Source organism: Pleurodeles waltl, chromosome 4_2 (assembly GCF_031143425.1).
Source record: "Pleurodeles waltl isolate 20211129_DDA chromosome 4_2, aPleWal1.hap1.20221129, whole genome shotgun sequence".
Lineage (NCBI taxonomy): Eukaryota > Metazoa > Chordata > Amphibia > Caudata > Salamandridae > Pleurodeles > Pleurodeles waltl.
The window spans coordinates 106405518-106427333 of NC_090443.1; the positions used below are offsets into that span (position 1 = coordinate 106405518).

Consider the following 21816-nt stretch of genomic DNA (forward strand, 5'->3'; position numbering starts at 1 on the left):
GCAGGACCCTGAGGAGGCTACAGACTCACCACCCGTGAAGCAGATATCTGTGGACAGCAGACCCCACCAACAGGTCAACATTGTCTTGAGGTGCCTGCGAACGCAGGGGAGTGACTCCTTCATTCCAAGGGAGATGCCTTCGTGCTTCCAGGTGCAAACAGAGTCATTGTGACCCTGAATGGTGAACAGCCTTAGATGTTGCAAAATTCTTGCAGGATCAGGAGAAACAAAGTTGCAGTGGGAGCCTTCCCACCAGAAACAGACGCGTTTTCGATTCCAAAGCAGACAAGCAGCAGTTCCAGAGGCCAGGAGCAGAAGATGTCCTGCTGAGAGTTTCTTGGAGAGTCCTGCTCGACAAATCTGAAGACCCACCCACGAGGCAGCCCTTAAGTAACTCTAAAAGGGGGTTGGTCACTCTCTCAAGTGCCCACTTTTCAGAGGTGGCTCAGGGACGTCATCTGCTTGGCCTAACCATTCAGATGCTCCCAGAGGCCTCCGCCCATCTTGTTTTCAAGATGACAGAATCAAGTGGCAACCTGGCGGAGCTCTGGACACCTCTCCCTGGACACCTCCCTAGGGGAGGGCTGGATAGGGGGTGGTTACTCCCCTGTCCTTTGTGTAGTTTCGCACCAGAGCGGGAACCGGGTGTTCCTAAACTGGTGCGAACTGGATTGTGCAAGGAGGGCACCAAGTGTGCCTTTCAAACCACTCTGATGGCGCTCAGAGGCCACCCCACCCCTTAGACACTTAATACACAAGGAAAGGAGGTCACACCGCTCACTTGCAGGAAATATTTTACAAGGGACTTACATGGGTGTCCCAGTATGCCAATTGCGTGTGTATAAAGTTTACTAGCAACCAAATTTAGGGGAGAGAGCACTGGCTTCCTGGTTAGTAGGATCCCAGTGCACTACAGTCCAAAACATACTAACACCAGGCAAAAAAGTGGAGGGTACTACAACCAGAACCCAGTTTAATACACTCTTCTACCAAGATGGATTGGTGTTTCTTTGAAAGTCTCTCAGATGTGGAAGGAGGTAGCGGTGGGTCTGAAGAAAGGGCATAAACTTGCAGGTTGATCAGGAGAAATGGACTTCCACTGTGGTAGGAACTGTCTGATTCTGCCTCCCACAGGGTTGTTGTGTGCTGATAAGGGCAATCTAATGAGGTTTGGAGATTGATACCGACTGAGTGAAGAACTGAGATGAACGTTGTCCCTGGTGACCTGCGCGATGCCTGCTTGATCCCCACCCCTGGGTAAGCGTTAGCAGTGGTGGCAGGGTTAGGGTTTGCCTATTAGCCCACTGGAGGTCCCTCTGAAGGAACAACACTAATGAGAAAAATGGCAAACAGGGATGAAAAGGCCCAAGGAAAGTGCTGCGATTCCACTTTCTTCACAGTGCTCAATGGTAGAATCAGCCTTTTTTTTTTTAAACAGGGGGAAAGTATGAAAAGGCACTCGAATTAGGATGCATGCACATCTGCAGAAAAGCCTGTTAATCGCACCACACTAGTGCCCACCGCTAGCCCCAAGCAATTCAAAAAGTCAAGGTAAGCCCTAATTACATACTTGGCTGAATCCCGGCTGTTCTGAATGGTTGAAGCCAAAGAGGCCTAAAACTCCTCAGGGACCGCTGGCCAGATCTCACTGCCCATGTCCCAGAGGGCATGCATAAAACAACCACACAGGCAGACTGCACTGACTGACCACAATGCCAGGCTGGCCAAAGAGAACATTTGCTTCCCAAATGCCTCAATCCATTTTGACTTCTTGTCTGGAGGATTCGTGTGGAATGTATTGCGCCCGCCGCCCGAAGCCTGGATCACCGAACTCTTAAGAATTGGATGCTACATCAAAAAATCAGTGTCACAAGGTAGTGGTCTGCGGTGTCTGATCTATTGCTAAGTTCACTGGTGGGCAAGAGGAAGGCTTAGTCTAAGTGTCCATAATGGTGTCAAGCCTGTGCTTCATTAAATGGAAATAAAGGCTCAGATGAGGTTGGCCCAGGGTGCAAATCCTCAGTAAGGACATCTGTCTTGACATCGAAAGAAGGCAGCTGTAGGTCCAGACCTCAGCAGCAAGTTTATTCACTACAACAAATTAACCACACACATTTGATGGGGGTCTAATGTATGAAATCAACCCTATATCAAGGGGAAATTATCAAGATTCACAAAAAAGGTATTCATAGCCCATAGACAGTTAACCTAGGTAGGAACTCAACCCAGATTTCTTTCAATAGAGAAAAGAAACTATTTTCTTTATATGACCTTCACCCACTCTAGTAGTGGCGTACTTTATCATCGGGTCTGACTTGTCGCCTATAAGCCAAGTTGGTCTGAACCAAATTTCAGAAGCACTTAAGATAGTCTACCAGAGGTCTCAAGATTAAAAATACCTCAGTAATCACTAAGGTATATCTTTATTATATGTGATAGTGGGTATCGTTAAAATAAATTACATATTGGGGGGGGGGGAGGGGGCTTTTCTAGGGAATTAAAGTCCTATGACCCTCTTTCCAAAGTTTGACCTATTTCAGCCCTCTATACTGGCCAAAACATGTTCCTGGGCTTTCATCATGAGGAACAAAAGGGAAGGCACCCTGGTCCCTGACCCATTCGTCAGGTCTGCTGTCCACACTGGGTGAAGTTTTTTCACACGCATGCAGGGAGCACAATAACTCGCTTGAATAGTTATAGTTTAGAGACGGTTCCCCATCTGTGCAACCCTCATGCTTCTCGGGGGAAGTTGGAGTGAGTGTCCCTGTAGTCACACAGTCCTCAAGGGTATGACGCTGCCCAAAACGCATCCTAGCATCAACTCTGCCCCAGCTTGTGCTGCATTTATGTGAGTTATGCACAGAGGGAGAAAGGATTCTGTTATAACAAAGGGCCACTTTAATAGTGCTCTTCTATGTCCTCAGAGGGATTTAAGGGGGTGTTTTTTCTCCCCCTTTAATCTGAAGGTAGGTAGTTAACTCTGACACATAAAAGATGATTTGAAGAATGCTTGCAATTCCTCTATCCAGTGACAATTGCTCAGGGTAGCATCCCAACCCACTGTTCTTATACTCACCATGCTGCCACAGGTTGGACCAAATCATAAGCTAATCAGCCTTGAGCCTGCTTCTCATGGGAACATTCCAGCCCTAACTGCCAGACCAGGTCGCCAAAGAACTAAACACAAGCAACTTAGGACTGGTTTCGCCCTGATGAGAGCTTATCAGCCAGGTGTAGCTTAGTTACCTAACTCTGGTCATAGTACGAGCCAAAAAGATGATGGCGCTTCTGAGGGAGGCTCCATGATAGAGGAAGTGTTACTTCTGAATCAAAACATATAGGAATCAGGTGTGTTGGAGTGGATTCAACACACAACCTCAGTTGGACTTGAAACAGATTTGGTTCTTGGTCGGACACTGGAGTCAGCAGGAACTCTATCTCAGACGCTGGCAACACTGGGACTGGTGTTGATCAAGAAGAGACTGGTGTGATAGCCTGGGAAAGGGCTAAGTCCTAGGTGGGATGGAAAGCGATGCTTGCTGGGACCATACCACTTGGTTGGTGAAACCCTCCATCACGTGAGCAAGTTACATGGCTTTGGTTGGTGGGAAACTAGCGCCACAGCCTGCCTGGGACATGAGCTGGTCGTTGAGGCGCTCAAATCATTTGCATGTTAACAAGAGGATTATGGTCTCTCATATATGCAGTACTACTAATTTGCTCAGCTTCAGCAGGCCCTCCGAGTGGAGATGGTGTACTGGGCTTCCTTGTCAGACACGTCCCCGCTAGAGACTCACCTTTTCACTGGACCCTTAGGGAAAAGGGCAGTCTTGCTGAAGTACAGGGTAATCATCAATAATAGCCCCCAAAGTCCTTGGAGGCCTCTGGCAATGCTGGGCGTGATATATGGGAGACGACAGAAGACGCGAACTGGGAGACAGCGCTGATGTACTCCCAGGAGGTGGCCATTAGGGCACGCTTCTGCTTGAGACAGCTTAAAATCCTGCACAGGGTCTTCATAGCTCAGGAGAGACTGTAGAAGATAGGGACACAATTCCACACCCCACCTGCCTGCACAGTAGAATAAAAGTTGGGTCCTTATAGCATACCATGTGGAACTGCATGGGGGACACAAATACTGGACAACAACACTGACAGAGCTGGAGGCCATAATGGAGAAAGAGGTACCACTTAACCAGAAATCTTCAGGGGGAACTGGGGGACACAGACATGCCCCCGTAGGAAGCTACTGTATTGGCTGGGCTTGGTGGTGGCTAAGAGGAACTTGGCACCAGTGTGGGAGGGACCAGCCAAGGGACAAGAGATTGCAAGAATGAACACTTGAATGGCTGTGGAAAAAGTATTCTATGCTGCCATGAACTGTCCTAAGAAACAGGAGAAAATATAGGGTGATAGAGGGAGTTCTTTGGTCTCGAGAGGGGGCTCTCCTTTGACCCCGGACTGAGTGCAGCCTGCCAGCCAGGTTTTGGAGCGCCTGGAAGCTGGTGGAAAGCGGCCACTCTAGTTGTTGCTTTACCACCGTTCCCCCTTGTACTTACGTCTTGGACATATGTGAACTCTTATATGCAGATCTTCCTAACCAATGTATGATTGGCTGACAGACTGCCCATGCACCCTCTTCTATTTAATGTGGATATGCTTCTTAGTACGTTTATGCATAAAATGTTAAAAAGAAGATTAAAAAAAGTGATTGGCACAAGTCTTGGTGCCAGAATGAAAGCTGCTATCAGGTCAGTGCAGAACCTGAGGCAGGTTAAAGTCGCTCAGACTGTGCTAAGTGTGAACCTGTGCGTGGTAACCCGATAGGAGGCTCATGCAGATCCTTGATGCCCGAAGGCATGCCCAGAGGGTGCAGAAGGGCAGCAAAAGTGAGCAGCAAAGTGTCCCTAAAGCCCTTGACTAGCTCCGGTGTAACAGGTGGCCCAGGGAACACAGGGGGCATCAGGATCAATTGAGGAAACAACTCCTCAATCTAGATCTTGAGTGGCACCTTGACACCCTCCCAGCTTCTCTTTAGACAGAGTGGGATGGGGTTGAGTCCTATTTCGACTGCTTATGGTTCTTTTTCGACTTGGATTTCCATGGTGAGAAGACCTGTTGCAGGAACTGCCCTGAGAGCTGGAATGCGTCTGAATCCTCAACTTGGACCAGAGTTGGACTTACATGAGGTCCATGAATTTTTGGTGTTCAGACAAATTTGCTTCCCGATCCAAGATCGGCTTCAGGTGCATAAAGGCACATTCTTCACATGTTTTGGAGGTATCCCCTCATGTCCAAACACAAGAGGCAGACATCACAAGGGTCATTCACCAACATCTGTTTCCGACAGGCACAGCACAGTTTGAACCATTTAGTCTTTGAGGGAGACAACGTTCCTTGATGTACTAGAAAAAGGGAATTTAAAAGTTTTGTCAATCAATCAAAAAGGAGCAGAGCTCCAGATCTGAGCTTAGAGGTGCAGAAAGAAAGCAAAAGACATCAGTGCACAGAGGCGGTGCTTAAATGCAGCTCTGCTCCATCAATTCTGCGGCGGTACAATACCAGAGAGGAGCAGAATGCAGCCACCTAGCAGCGCACAAGAGCACTGCTGTAAAAATATTCAAATCCAGTCTAATGCCTGGGGACTATTCTGACAACGATGAATCTGCGTTTAAAAATGTGCATAAAAAAGGTTTATACTGTTACCTGGCCCAGGTTGCTTCCAGGCTGGTGGATTAATTTTGATGTTCTCAAAATGAAGTAATTTCCTCCGTCGGTCAACTTTGCTGCAATAATGATTTCTTTGGTCACATAGTGGCTCAGTTTCCTTTACAGTCCCCAGGCCAGGAGATACACAGCGACAAGCAAGAGTCTGAGCGCCATAGACCCAGCAGCAAGGCCAGTATCACTTTCAGGGTATACAACTTTGTTTATTCTGTTTATTTCCTGCTACATGTCGGTGTGAAACCAGACCCACAGAACACGTTCAATTGTAACAAGGATTTGTGAACCATTTTCTGGTTTATGCCTTGGCTGAGCATGGAGCCAAGTACTGCAGTCTTTCCCAGGATGTTTAGGGCACAAGAGCAGCATCCTAATTGCTGCCTGCCGTAATGCAGTATCTCTGATTAGGTGTGTTGAGAAAAATGATTTTTTGCAAGGGGGCTTTCTTACTATATAGCTTCTATAAACCATACAGTCAAAATTTTACCTGTGTCAATGATGGTTGGCCAAGTTCGTACATCAACAGCCACAGACGCCTCTTTAGATTTTAGCAACCTCATTAAGATTTGTGTTGTAAGGATACAGGAAGATTTGCTGACCTAAAAACACAGAAATGTGAATGGTAACATGAATGGCAACTTACAGAGCATAAAACCACTGTTTTAATCAGAAAAGCAAAAGAGGGCAAGAAATGAACTAATATCTGATCAATTAAATATTATTAAAAATGTTTTGATTGTGCCTTCAGTGTAATGTACATCGGATAGAGAATGAAAAGCAGTGTTCATGCAGTTTTCAAAGAAAGTAAAAAAAACAGCATTAAAGAACAAGTTATTTACCTTCCGTAACAAATTATCAGGTAGAGACATATTCTAGTTGCAGATTCCATACCAGGCGTCAGTCTGGATCCAGAGATTTGCTTTGAACAGTCCCCTTGCACGCCATTAGGTGGCATCTGTCATCTCCGCGTCCGTTGTTGGCATCGTGGTCGTCAGATACGACACCCCAGATTGCATATAGGTGCAACCCCAGCGCGCTGACATTTCTTTACTTTACGTGCCAGCCTACGCACAGATCCAGGGAAGAGCTACCCTACAGTCGCTTTTTGACTGGCCTTTCAGCTTTTTGTCAATGTTTTTTGACTTCTGGTGTATTGAGATGTTGTCGCATAAGACAGGTTTAAAGCTCTGTGACTTCTGTCACCTCATGATGTCAGTGACAGATTTGCACCTGATATGTTTGTGGTGCTTGGGGCGCAACCACGACAGAGTTGTGCTCTGACTTCCAGGCCACGAACCCGAAGACTTTGAGGGAGAAGTCTATAAAGCTGCTGGCAGCCCGGCACCTGGCTTTGCATCACTCCTGGTCTCGGTTGAGAGGAAGGTCTTGAGACCGCATGCAGGGCCATCACCACTCCTCTTCGTCCCACTGTACAACTTCAGGTCACTCAGGTAAGACTGATGAGTCGAAGAAGCACAAGCGTTCTTTGACTTGACCCTGTCAGTTGGATGACTCAACGTGGGAGAAGGAACATCCTTGCTCTAGGCCTCCGTCTTCAGAGGCTGATTCTGGGTCGGTTCCGCGCCTCCCAGAGTTTCTGGGAGCATGAGCCACCCCTGCCCAGCTAAAAGAATTTTACGAGGCCATGTGCCTCATCTTTGGGCAGTCCAGCCTTGTTGGGACGCATTCGGATCCCTTGCAGGGTCTGCACACCAGTCTGCGCTGGTGCCGACCCTAGACACTGTTCTGGCTCCTGCTGATAAGCCTAAGTCAAGCAGGGGAAGGCAGAACAAAGGATTTCCTGTAGGGAAGAGGTGTGACCATCTCTCTCTTAGAAATGAGTGTCATTCAGTGGGGATGGGGTGGCTCTCAGCACCACCAGACTGCTTTGAAGGGCACATTTGGTGCACTCCTTGTATAAATCGGTTTGCACCAGTGCAGGAACCCCCGGTTCCCACTCTGACGTGAAACCACACAAAGGACAGGGAAGTGACCACCTCCCTGTCCAGCTTCTTCTCTAGGGAGGTGCACAGAGCTCTGCCCAGTGGCTGCTTGGTTCAGCCATCTTGGAAACAAGATTGGCAGGGGCCCCTGGGAGTATCTAACTGGTTAGACCAGCTAGATGATGTCCCTGGCCCCCTCTGATAGGTGGGTCACTGCAGTGTCCAAACCCTCTTTAAGGGTTTTTTAAGGGCTCCCCTTAGGTTGGGACCCTAGATTCGCTGAGCAAGACTCTACAAGGAACTCTCTGCAAGACAATTCAACACCCTGGCCTCCAGAACAGCTGCTGGTCTGCCTTTGGATACAATCTTGTTTCCGGTTCTGTCAGGAGGGCTCCCGCTGCAACATTGTTTCTCCAGCTCCTGCAAGAATTCTGCAACATCAGTGGTTGTACATCCTCCAGAGTCACAAGGAATCTCCCTTGGAGTGAAGGAGTCTCTTCTCTGCATCAGCAGGGACCTCTATGACAACATCCAGCTGGTGGATCCTGCTGCCGCAAGTACATCGAAAGGCTCTGCAACACAGGTGATGGTCCTGTGGCCCTCTCCAGGTCCAACTTGTCTTCTGCCCAACTTGGGAAACGGTGGGCCTTTGCTGTAGCCACTGGAACGGAACCCCTGTGCACTGCATCTGTTGCTCTTACCAATGCTTGTTGACTCTTCCTCCTGAAGATCTTCCAGCTCCAAGAAGCCCCAGCATCCAGCAACTCCAACAATAGTATCCAGCCTGCAACTCCTGCAACGTGGGACTCCTTTGTTGTGTTGAGGCCTCCCTGTGTCTGCTGCCAGTGGGTCCTCGTAGGGGCGCGTGCTATCCTGCTTGCTGAGGGCCAGCCCTGACTCCCCTCCGAGAGTCCAGTCCTTTGGACCTTGCTGGTCCCCAAAATCCTGCAAACTAACCTGAAGCTTCTTTCTGCTTTTGCCAATGCTTGTTGGTGGTTCTGCTGACTACTAATCCCTCTGCAATTCGGCGACCGACGTTGGACAGCTGGTGGGCATCTCCAAGGATCTTCCTGTATCACCTGGACTCCGCAGCTGTACTACTTCCTTCACTGACCTGCAGGAACTTCTCCTCAAGAAGGGTGGGCATTGCCTACCTGCACTGCCTGGACATCTGAGTGGTCTTGGCTCTGTCCCCATCTTGAGGTTCTTCTTGTCCTTTAAGTTACACTGACCTGGTCCATGGGTTGAGACAGCAGCTGCACACACAAGGCTCCCATTGAATCCAATGAATGTTTGCAAAGTCACTTCACCCATATGCACCGGACTCCCTGGTGTAGGTACTCCACTTTCCTGGGTACCCATGGGTGGGGGTTACTATCGAACTATTCTTGTGCCAACTGGTTTCCTCAGGGTCCTGAATCCTGAAAATTCCTACGACGGTCCTGTATTCGCCTATGGGGCACCCAGCTAGATAACACCTCTGCACAGGGATGCCTGGGGGATTTCTATTACTTACCTTGGGTAATTTCATACTCTCCCGGCCCCGAGATCTTAACACACGTATCTGGGTTGGACACCTCCATTCTTATACCATATTTTTAATATATGGTTTGGCCTCCTCATAGGGTCCCATGTATTTCTATGCTTTTAATGTTTGTTACCAAGTATATTTTTCGTGTGTAGATATCTCCCAGTGGAGACATACTAATGTTAGGTTAGTACTAATGTTATAATAACAGAATACTTTAAATTTAAGACCTGGTGTGCTGCTTCTTTCTTGTGTGAACATCACTGACTGACTATTGTGGTATTTTAAGTGCTTTACACCCCTCCCTGATAAGCCTGAGCTGCTCTTCACAGCTACCCGTAAACAGCTTTTGTTATCTAAGCACCAAAATACTATTAATAAGGACTGCCTGGACTCAGCATAGGGTGCCACACTATAAGTGTACACCATAAACTGAGCCAGCCTCCTACAGAACGTCCGTCCCCTCCCCACAGTTATTGCTTGGTTTTTGATGCAACTTTGACTGAAGTGCACTGGGTTCATGCTAACCTGGTCCACAGTGCCAGTGTTCCTTCCCCCAAATAAGACACCTGGTCATTTGATCCTCAAGCGGCCAGGCCATTTAGCACCTCTCTATGTCCCAAGTAAATGGTACCTCTGGTACCTAGGGCCTAGGTACTAAAGAGGCTCCCTAAAAGCTGCAGCATAGCTTGTACCACTCTAAGGGACCCAGCACCAACCACATGCAGACAGCCACTGCAGGCTGCGTGACAAGATGCCCCCAAAAGTGAAAACACAACATGGCACACAGCCTGTGTGCCATGTTTCCTAAAACACTGCATGTAATGTTTGTAAGTCACCCCTAGATCAGGTCTTACAGCCCTAAGGCAGGGTGCATTTTATTACTATGTCTTTGTTCATTCTTATACTTAAGTGTGCGGGAAGCCATTTTAAATACATATGCTGGACACTGGTCAATACGAATTCCCCTACATGGAGGCTTCACTGTATCTATGGATGTTTGGTATCAACACTGACTTGACGCCAACCCTGCCAGCCTGCTGCACCCGACCCTTGAGGAGCAACTGATCTGTCCTGCAGGATCCAAGAAACAGGGAGAGCTGTCAGTGCTTCGCAAATTGTCAGGAAGAACTCCTTTGGAGCACAGGAGCGGCTTCCCTCCATCTGCAGGCAACCAAAGAAGACCTGTCAGCTAAATCCCGATGCTGGACATCACCACTGCTCCCAAATCACCTAGACCGAGCTCAAGTGGGCCAAAGGTGTCAAGTTGGTTTCCCGGCCCTCCAGAGACAAAGCCCACCTTAAGTTCGCCAACTGGACTAAGTTTGCTCACTTCAACTCAGGCTACGAGGCAAAGTGCAGTGGTGCTTTTCCATGTCGGGTTTTAGCTGTCCAGAGTCCTCCCAGTTCTTCTGGGGTGCCTGCAGGATGCAGGGGACCAGATCTGCTACTCCACGTGATCTCATAGGTCTTGGTTGAAGTCTGGCGGTCCTCCCAGACTTGTGGAGGCATAGGCAGTTGCAGGACAAGATGTCTTTGGCACAGTTGTCGAGGACAGCAGGTGGGCGGGGCCAAGTCGGCTGCGACTCTTCAGGGTCCGCCTTTTTCTTTCAGGTCAGCAGGATCGGATTTCCTGGTGCCAGGGGCTCTCCTAGATACTGTATTTAGAGGTGTTAGGGAAGTGTAAGGTAGTAGCCAACAGGATACTTAAAGTTGGGGTCACTACACCCACTATATGACCACTTCCTGTGGTAAGTGGGTATAACCATGTCCTAGAGTTCCTAGTTCTTCCATCACCAAGATGGCAGACTTTTAAATTTTGTGTCCACATCAGGCAGCTCACCGTGAGGGGTGGAAATTACCTGAGGGTGGGTATGCCTTTCTGACTTCTAATTTTCCCACCTGTCCAGGAACCAAATGGGTCCTGGTTCATGGGGGTTGGGGGGTGGAGGCATCAGCATCTCCTCACTTCTGAGGGAAGCAAAATCTGCATACCAAGGGCGGTTGGCTCTTTGAAGTCCCCTGCCTTGGAAGACAGATTAGCAGGTCAACCTGTTGGGAGGGGTGTGTTAACTCCCTGCCAGAGCAGCTTTTGTTTCGGACTGTCCCAGAGCGGACGATCTCACCCCTGGGGGTCAGAAACATGTCTGATGGTGGCAGGCTGGCTAAGACTTGTCAATTAACACCATCAGTTGGTAGGTTTTTCAGGTGGAACCTCTAAGATGTCATCTGGGTGCATGTATTAATAAATCCAGTGTGGGTTTATTAATATGATATGCTCAATACCAAACATCCCTGTTTTCAGTGAAGCCATCATGTAGTTAGGGAACTCGTATTGACCAGTGTCCAGCACATGTTCTTAAAATGGCTTCCCTGATCACTTACTATGTCTAATAATCCCCAAAGTCATAGCAAGAGTATATCTTCTCTTTTAGATATGTCCAGTATGAAACCTAATGCACCCTGCCTTGGAAGGCCTGCTGTAGGGATGCTTACATATATTGTATGCAGTGTTAGTGGGCATGGCTCACAGGCTGTGTGGCATGTCGTGTTTTCACTTTTAGCTGCACCAAGATCAGCAGGCTCTGCTTTCAGCCAGGTATGGTGAGGTGCCTGTCAGATTTCACCAGGAATATTTACACACAGACAACAACCCATGCACACACTCTCCCTCTCTCTGTTTGGAACAACTTAAAAAAATGTTGGTTCTTTCACAAAAGAATGTGCTTTCTCTCCTTTTGTACTCCCATGAATCCACATTCCTCTCCCTTTACGCTACCCCTTAAGCTTCTCTCATGCACCCTGCTTGTCGTATAATGTATTATAATGGCGTGTGTCAATACAAATGATATGGCATAAGAAAGAATCCTGAAGGTTACAATTTGAATTTTACAAGCAAAAACAGTATACAGAATCAATTGAATCAAAGAACACTGGCCACAGAGCTGGTTGACCAACTTATGATGTGGCAGTCTAAAAGGTATGGTACAGTATCTCAACAGCTGAGATCTAAAGATCGGGCATGTTAAGTGAATTTGACGGCACCTTGAAAGATGATGAACTAAGAAAGAGCTATCCTTTACATAATATTCAAAGATCCACACACCCACTTGTGCAATCTCCACCAAAGTAGCAAGCAATTGTTTAGGACAATTGTTAGAAGTGCCATTTGCACTCTTAGGGTCACTTAGGACAGTATTTCACTTAAGAAAAAATATAAGATGTGCAACCAGATAGTTGCCCTAGGCAAAGGAGATGGGGCAGATAGCAAGTGAAGTCAAAAGGGAGGCCCTCTGCACAGTTAATGAGATCAAATCTGCAAAACAGATTGTGGAATCCACTTAGTTGTCCTCTTTGTTGTACAGAGAGAAAAATGCTTCAGAAGACCTAATGCCTGTGACCTCTTTGGGTGGACTGTTGTTGCTGAGCTTTATCAGTGGAGTCTACGTAAACAGAGCTTCCATTGCAGGGCATACTTTTTCCTTGCCCCAACATATTAAAAATGACCTCCTGGTTGAGCAACTAAAAGGAAGTGCTGTAAGTGAACAGAAATGCATTAGGTAAGATTACATTTGAAATGATTACTGCTGCATTACTGAAGACTGTGAACTGCACTATCAAAGCAAAATACAATAAAAGACGCCATATTCCGTAAGATGTTGATTTATCATTACCTTCTGGTTTACAAATTTCTAATTTTAAACTAGTTTGAAATCATCCAGAGTAGAAAATAGTTGGTTGGCATCCACCATGGCATTATACACTTCACCAACATGCCTCGAATAAGCCAAACCACCAACAAAATTCTTTCAATAAGGCACACCCAGCAACCAAATGTAAATCAAAACTTCATAACCTCTTTGCAAGGGTATGAAGCACTATATAAATTAATCAATCGGACCGCTCAGAAATGCACTTCAGGGCTCACAAGGGGAATGGAACGTGCTATACTAATAGCAATACAATACAATATATACATTGAAATTGAAAAGGTTTTCCTACTTATTTATGAGTGCTAGAACACGTGTGCAACCTGATACTGATTTACAGACTTTTTCCTTTTTATTGTACTTTAAGCAATTGTCTACAGATTTTTCTGAAAAATCAAGTTGCCATGTTTTTTTTTTGGTTGCTCTATTTGTCTCACGAGGAGTATAATGTACTGTGTAATATTTTTTAAAGGAGTTCTCCCCCTTTTCACTACTGACTTGAAATATTAACAGAAATAATGGTCATGGATTCATATTGAAACCAAGGCTACAGAGTCTAAAATTCATTAGTATTTGAGGATTCATTATTGGCCCAAGGGGAGCAGTGGAGCTAATTTCACATGCAGCAACCACCATCACCACAAATATGCATTATTGCATAGAGAGTCTGCAAGGATAGCAAGGGCCAAGTTGGCACTGAGACTTAGCTCTCCCCAGAAAACCCCCCCATGTGAAGGATCTATGTGGCCTGGTGATCAGTGCTTGGCTATTTACACTGCTTTTTAAGAATTCTATTACTACACCTTTGATGACACCCAAAATCCTCTACCATAATTAGCTCAAGTCTTATGGGCAACTCGGTGTTCAGTTGATGGAGGTTGGAAAACTGCTTTCATGGCGATTCTGTAGCTACTAGTTATTGTAATACAGCCTCCGACTCCTTGAGTAGCAGACTCAGACAGGACGTTCCTCAGCTGTACTTAGAAAAATGGGCTGCACTTGTAATTTGTTTAGAAGGTGGCTGGAAGAAAATAACCAATGTAGAGCTTGTATTCCTAAAGGTACTGTGAAAGAGCCCAAAGAAAAGTTCAATTTCTTTATTTCTTTTTGGCTTATACTCTCTCTGCTTATAGATTCTTCACATTTAGACATGCTTAAACACCAGAGTCGATCCAGACACTTCCAACAGCTCCGAGAACACCACCTCTTATTTCACTGGAGCCATAAAGGGCACACCCCAGCATCTTGTCAGTTTACATTCAATTTTTTTCCACGCTCCATGAAGCAATAGGATGACAGCAACATAAATTTGTGAAGGTGCAGTGCGAATTTAATTTGGAATTTTTAAATTAATTCTGATCTGTGACCATCCTTCAGAAAGGATAAGTTGGAAGGGTCGGTGAGAAATCTGAAGGTAAACTGAGTATACTACACAAAGATCAGTGCTGAAGCTAGTTAAATATTTCTTCTGCAGATTCCTCACTTTCAAATAGATTCATAAGCAGTACCCAACCATGAGAAGGGTCTGAAGGAACGGTCAGACAGTAAAGCCCCGGAGGTCTGAGTGCATTAAATGGCCATCTCTTCTCACCTCCAAGTCTGACCAATAATGTTCTACAGAGGTGTGGAGTGTTGTCCATGTTACAGCTCTACAAATCTAAGGCATAGAGACCCCCTTGCCAAGTGTGATGTTGAATATTTCATCTTAGTGAAGTGGGCATTGTAGGAACCAGCCTGGTGTGTGGTGAACACCGATGGTGTTCGCACCTTACACCAGGTCAAGGTATCCCCTATTAGTGAAGTGTAGGCAGTGTCTAGGAAGCCAGGGCTCTCTAGAGGAAGCTGTGGATGAGCACCCAAGACTTATTTAGGAGACATGCAAAGCTTATGCAATACCACTATAGTCACACAGCACTATCGGACATGAAAGAATCACACAGTGTTACAAAAATAAAGGTACTTTATTAGGGTAACACAAATACTAGAATATTATTAGGCAGTCCCCCCAACTGGAGGTGAGTAAACACACTAAGTATATACACACTAGCAATCAGAAAAGAGCATAGCAAAGTATTAGAAAACAGTGTAGGCCCTATGGGAGGGCCAAACCATATACTAAATAAGCGGAATGCAAGATACAGTCCCCCTCTCAAGGATGAGGAATCATTAGAGGGGAGCTGGAGGAACTAGGCACCCCAAGAAGTGAGTACCAGAATGGCATCCCAATGATCACAAGAGCAGAGGTAGGTACCTGGTTTTCCCCAAACCCAACAGGAGGACTTAGAAAAAGGATTGTACAAGACCCAAACAAGACTGGAAGAACCCATGGGTGGATTATCGCAGAAGAGGGTCAGCAAAGGAAGGGGACTAAGTCCAGTTTGTGATGGTGTGTTCGATTGTGGCAGGAGCCACTACCCACCCTTCTGTGGATACATGACTAGATCAACAGGGGATGAAGACCACCAGCTGTGCAGCACCGGAGCTGAAGAGGAGTCCCTGAAGTGATGCAGTCGGTGTCCCACATCAGCTGTCGGGTTGCAGTGGGTCAGTGGTGCAGGAAGCTCACCAACAAGCCTTGGCAAATGCAACAGAAGAAAAAAGTTTGGCAACGTTGAAGAGGACCAGCAAGGCCTAGAGGACTCGACCCAAGGAGGGGAGTCCGGGGTGACAATCAGCAGATGGAAAAATCACAAGCGGAGGAGGCAACCCCCACAGGCAGCAGGCACAGCAGTCGCAGTGAGGCCCACTCAGCACACCTGAAGAGGAGTCCCACGACGCTGGAGCAGCAGAGAGGAGACTGTGCTTTGCAGGAAGAAGTGCTGGGGGTATGGGGGTACACGATGCCTGAAAATCCCTTGGAGGGGGAGCAAACAAAGCCTTGGTAGCTGCAAGAGTCGCTCAGGAGTAGGTTCCTGCAAGGACAGGCAAGGGCTTACTGTCTCCCAAGTTGGACAGCTGGCAGAGAGGACCACTCCAGACCACCACCTATGATGCAGGATCCACACAGCACCGGCGGAGACAAGATGCACGCAGCAGGTGTTTGTTGCAGTTGGTGCCTGCAGATGCAGGGGAGTGACTCCTTCACTCCAAGGGAGATTGCTTCATGTTTTTGGCGCAGGCTGGAGTCTGGTCGACTTCAGAGGATGCACAGCTGGCGAAATGTTGCAGTTGCACATCAAATCTGAGGACCCACCCAAGAGGGAGACTCTAAATAGCCCAGGAAGGGGGATTGGTCCCTGAGCAGGGTGACCACCTATCAGGAGGGGGGCTGACACTTCACCTACCTGACCTGGCCATTCAGATGCTCCCAGGGGGGCCTCTGCACACCTTGGATTCAAGATGGTAGAATCAAGTGGCCAGCTGGATGAGCTCTGGGCACCACCCCTGGGGTGGTAATGGGCAGGGGATTGGTCTCTCCCCTTTCCTTTGTCCAGTTTTGCACAGAGCAGGGACCGGATGTCCCTGGACTGGTGCAAACCGTTTATGCACAGAAGGCACCAAATGTGCCCTTCAAAGCATATCTGTGGCTTTGGGAGGCTACTCCTCCCAAGCCATGTAACATCTATTTTCAAGGGAGAGGGTGTTGCCTCTCTCTCCAGCAGGAAATCCTTTGTTCTACCTTCCTCTGCCTGAGCTGGTGAAGCAGCAGGAGTGCAGAAACCTGTCTGAGGGGTGGCAGCAGCATGGGCAGCGTGGAAAACCACAGAAGACTGGTAGGAGCATTGCTGGGGGTCCTATAAAGAGCCCCCAGAGACAGGGAATCATACAACCAATACTGAAAACAGTATTGGGGTATGATTCCGATAGTTTGATACAAAACATGTCGAGGTTCGGAGTTGCCATTATGAGGCTGGGCACAGGTGACCTGTGTCCAGTACACGGGTAGAATGGCTTCCCGTCACTTACGAAGTCCAGTGTAATGGAGCTGGGGTTTGTAAGGGCACCTCTGCTCATGCAGGGGTACCCTTACACACAGGTACCTAAACCCTGCCCTCTGGGCTAGGAGGGCCTACCATAGGGGCGACTTACAGTGACTTAGTGCAGTGACCTGTGGTGAAAGGGTGCATGCACCTTTTCAAGCAGGCTGCAATGGCAGCACTGTACACACATTTTGCAGGGGCTCCCAAGGGTGGCAAAATACATGCTGCAACATGGGGAACCGCTGGTGCCCCAATGCTCTGGGTATCTAAAAAGGACTTACATGGGGGCACCAGTATGTCAATTGTGGAGTGTGCTAAGTCCTAAGCAACCAAATTTAGAGGGAGAGAGCACAATCACTGGGGTACTGGTTAGCAGGATCCAAGTGAAAACAATCAAAGCATACTGATAGCAGGCAAAAACTGGGGGTAACCTTCCCAAAAAGAGGGTACTTTCCTACAGGCGTGTATACCAGACCTTGAACTTTCATAAAAATGTTACCAGACCTGAAAGTATAGTAACTTGAATATTCAACTCAACCTAACTGCAATGCGTTAAACCCATACACTGGCCTCAAATTGTGTGATCCTAGAGAAATATTAAATTTCACCTAATACCTTTTTTTCATTACGACATATGAGAGCGCCGTTAAATACATGATTCCAGCATATCCACTGTATAAAAGACATTTATTTTGATTTAAGAGACGAAATATTTGCTCTATGTATAATAAAAATGTTGCCCACGTATAGGGTGCACATTACCCCGACTTGCCTCTTGGTTCACTAACAGCACTGTAATGGGGATTAGGGAGGCAGAAATGTTTCTCAGTTCATGTTCAAACACTCATACTTTTAATAAACATATTACAGAAGCATGATGCGAAAACACACTTATTTGCAGACAGCACAGTTTCCATTGAAATGGCCACATACTTCCCCACTAACGTGCAGTTTTACTGATATATTTATATAGGGCATGTAAGGAAATGGCTCCCTGTTGCAATTACCCCCCACTTTTTGCCTGATACTGATGCTGGCTTGACTGAGAAGTGTGCTGGGACCCTGCTAACCAGGCCCCGGCACCAGTGTTATTTCACCTAAAATGTACCATTGTCTCCACAATTGGCACAACCCTGGCACCCAGGTAAGTCCCTTGTAACTGGTACCCCTGGTACCAAGGGCCCTGATGCCAGGGAAGGTCTCTAAGGGCTGCAGCATGTCTTATGCCACCCCAGGGACCCCTCACTCAGCACAGACACACTGCTTGCCAGCTTGTGTGTGCTGGTGGGGAGAAAATGACTAAGTCGACATGGCACTCCCCTCAGGGTGCCATGCCAAACTCACACTGCCTATGGCATAGGTAAGTCACCCCTCTAGAAGGCCTTACAGCCCTAAGGCAGGGTGCACTATACCACAGGTGAGGGCATAGGTGCATGAGCACTATGCCCCTACAGTGTCTAAGCAAAACCTTAGACATTGTAAGTGCAGGGTAGCCATAAGAGTATATGGTCTGGGAGTCTGTCAAAAACGAACTCCCCAGCTCCATAATGGCTACACTGAATACTGGGAAGTTTGGTATCAAACTTCTCAGAATAATAAACCCACACTGATGCCAGTGTTGGATTTATAAAAAAAATGCACACAGAGGGCATCTTAGAGATGCCCCCTGTATTTTACCCAATCCTTCAGTGCAGGACTGACTGGTCTGTGCCAGCCTGCTGCTGAGAGACGAGTTTCTGACCCCATGTGGTGAGGGCCATTGTGCTCTCTGGGGACAGAAACAAAAGCCTGCTCTGGGTGGAGATGCTTCACACCTCCCCCCTGCAGGAACTGTAACACCTAGCGGTGAACCTCAAAGGCTAAGGCTTCGTGTTACAATGCCCCAGGGCACTCCAGCTAGTGGAGATGCCGCCAAAAGTGGGGGCTGTGTCCAGGGGGCGGGCAAGTCCAGGGGAGATAATGAGAAAAACAAGGAGTCACTGGCCAGTCAGGACAGCCCCTAAGGTGTCCTGAGCTGAAGTGACTCTAACTTTTAGAAATCCTCCATCTTGCAGATGGAGGATTCCCCCAATAGGGATAGGAATGTGACCCCCTCCCCTTGGGAGGAGGCACAAAGAGGGTGTACCCACCCTCAGGGCTAGTAGCCATTGGCTACTAACCCCCCAGACCTAAACACGCCCTTAAATTTTGTATTTAAGGGCTTCCCTGAACCCTAGAAAATTAGATTCCTGCAACTACAAGAAGAAGGACTGCCTAGCTGAAAACCCCTGCAGAGGAAGACCAGAAGACGACAACTGCCTTGGCTCCAGAAACTCACCGGCCTGTCTCCTGCCTTCCAAAGATCCTGCTCCAGCGACGCCTTCCAAAGGGACCAGCGACCTCGACATCCTCTGAGGACTGCCCCTGCTTCGAAAAGACAAGAAACTCCCGAGGACAGCGGACCTGCTCCAAGAAAGGCTGCAACTTTGTTTCCAGCAGCCTTGAAAGAACCCTGCAAGCTCCCCGCAAGAAGCGTGAGACTTGCAACACTGCACCCGGCGACCCCGACTCGGCTGGTGGAGATCCAACACCTCCGGAGGGACCCCAGGACTACTCTGATACTGTGAGTACAAAAACCTGTCCCCCCTGAGCACCCACAGCGCCGCCTGCAGAGGGAATCCCGAGGCTTCCCCTGACCGCGACTCCTTGAATCCAAAACCCGACGCCTGGGAGAGACCCTGCACCCGCAGCCCCCAGGACCTGAAGGACCGGACTTTCACTGGAGAAGTGACCCCCAGGAGTCCCTCTCCCTTGCCCAAGTGGAGGTTTCCCCGAGGAACCCCCCCCTTGCCTGCCTGCAGCGCTGAAGAGATCCCTAGATCTCCCATAGACTAACACTACAAACCCGACGCTTGTTCTAACACTGCACCCGGCTGCCCCCGCGCCGCTGAGGGTGAAATTCCTGTGTGGGCTTGTGTCCCCCCCGGTGCCCTACAAAACCCCCCTGGTCTGCCCTCCGAAGACGCGGGTACTTACCTGCTGGCAGACTGGAACCGGGGCACCCCCTTCTCCATTGAAGACTATGTGTTTTGGGCACCACTTTGAACTCTGCACCTGACCGGCCCTGAGCTGCTGGTGTGGTAACTTTGGGGTTGCTCTGAACCCCCAACGGTGGGCTACTTTGGACCAAGAACTAAGCCCTGTAAGTGTCCTACTTACCTGGTTAACCTAACAAATACTTACCTCCCCTAGGAACTGTAAAAATTGCACTGTGTCCACTTTAAAAACAGCTATTTGTCAATAACTTGAAAAGTATACATGCAATTTTTATGATTTAAAGTTCCTAAAGTACTTACCTGCAATACCTTTCGAATGAGATATTACATGTAGAATTTGAACCTGTGATTCTTAAAATAAACTAAGAAAAGATATTTTTCTATAACAAAACCTATTGGCTGGATTTGTCTCTGAGTGTGTGTACCTCATTTATTGTCTATGTGTATGTACAACAAATGCTTAACACTACTCCTTGGATAAGCCTACTGCTCGACCACACTACCACAAAATAGAGCATTAGTATTATCTCTTTTTACCACTATTTTACCTCTAAGGGGAACCCTTGGACTCTGTGCATGCTGTTCCTTACTTTGAAATAGCACATACAGAGCCAACTTCCTACAGTGTTCTTTCTGTGTGGACTTGTGTCCCCCCCGGTGCCCTACAAAACCCCCCTGGTCTGCCCTCCGAAGACGCGGGTACTTACCTGCTGGCAGACTGGAACCGGGGCACCCCCTTCTCCATTGAAGCCTATGCGTTTTGGGCACCACTTTGACCTCTGCACCTGACCGGCCCTGAGCTGCTGGTGTGGTAACTTTGGGGTTGCTCTGAACCCCCAACGGTGGGCTACCTTGGACCCAAACTTGAACCCCGTAGGTGGTTTACATACCTGCAAAAACTAACAAACACTTCCCTCCCCCAGGAACTGTTGAAAATTGCACTGTGTCTAGTTTTAAAATAGCTATATGTCATTTATGTGAAAACTGTAAATGCTATTTTGCTAATTCAAAGTTCCTAAAGTACCTACCTGAAATACCTTTCATTTGAAGTAATACTTGTAAATCTTGAACATGTGGTTCTTAAAATAAACTAAGAAAATATATTTTTCTATACAAAAACCTATTGGCCTGGAACTGTCTCTGAGTGTGTGTTCCTCATTTATTGCCTGTGTATGTACAACAAATGCTTAAACACTACTCCTTTGATAAGCCTACTGCTCGACCACACTACCACAAAATAGAGCATTAGTATTATCTGTTTTTACCACTATCTTACCTCTAAGGGGAACCCTTGGACTCTGTGCATACTATTCCTTACTTTGAAATAGTGCATACGGAGCCAACTTCCTACAGGGCACATTGATAATGTGTGGAAATCGAGATTCAGCAATTATATGATTAGCACATCACCAAGTAAAGTGTTCTGATCTGTTTTGATCCTATTACAATCATTAGTTTCATCACACTTCAGACTTACAAAAATGTGTGCTTTCATAAATGGTATTTAGAAATATTTACATAGTTGATTTACAAGCTATTAAAGTGTGTTAGAAAAAAGGACATCCTATACAGCATTTCATCGCACACTTCCTGTACCCCAGAACGACTGTCAGATATTTTACTTTACAAAATCCTCTAACCAGGGAGTCAGAGAAAGAAAAGTAAACACCAATCTCCAGGATAGAAAAGCATTAATTTGTAAGAAGACATAAGCGGACATCTGACCACATCTCTGAAAGCACAGCAAATGTGACAAGACAAAATACAGGTTTACAGGCATCTTTATTGCTTATTCACTTTTTGAATTAACAAAACACATGGTCTATGCCAGTTGGAGAGCTCTCTCGACACAACGGGCCCGTAGGCCCTAAAAATAGTTCATCCTAATAAAATCTGACTTGGCATAGCAAGCGGGAAGGTAGTTTTTTGAGACCTGTACACCCTCCACTGGTTCCT

The 21816-nt window shown here is 47.3% G+C and overlaps 1 protein-coding gene across 1 annotated transcript in view; it reads right to left on the reverse strand.

Moving 5' to 3' along the window:
- The window catches only part of DIP2B (disco interacting protein 2 homolog B), a 738038-nt gene that overhangs the window by 173787 nt on the left and 542435 nt on the right, over positions 1 to 21816 (reverse strand). Inside the window, exon 28 of the mRNA XM_069230866.1 lies at positions 6212 to 6323. Coding sequence (XP_069086967.1) covers positions 6212 to 6323 — 112 coding nt within the window. The remainder of the gene's footprint in view (positions 1 to 6211; positions 6324 to 21816) is intronic.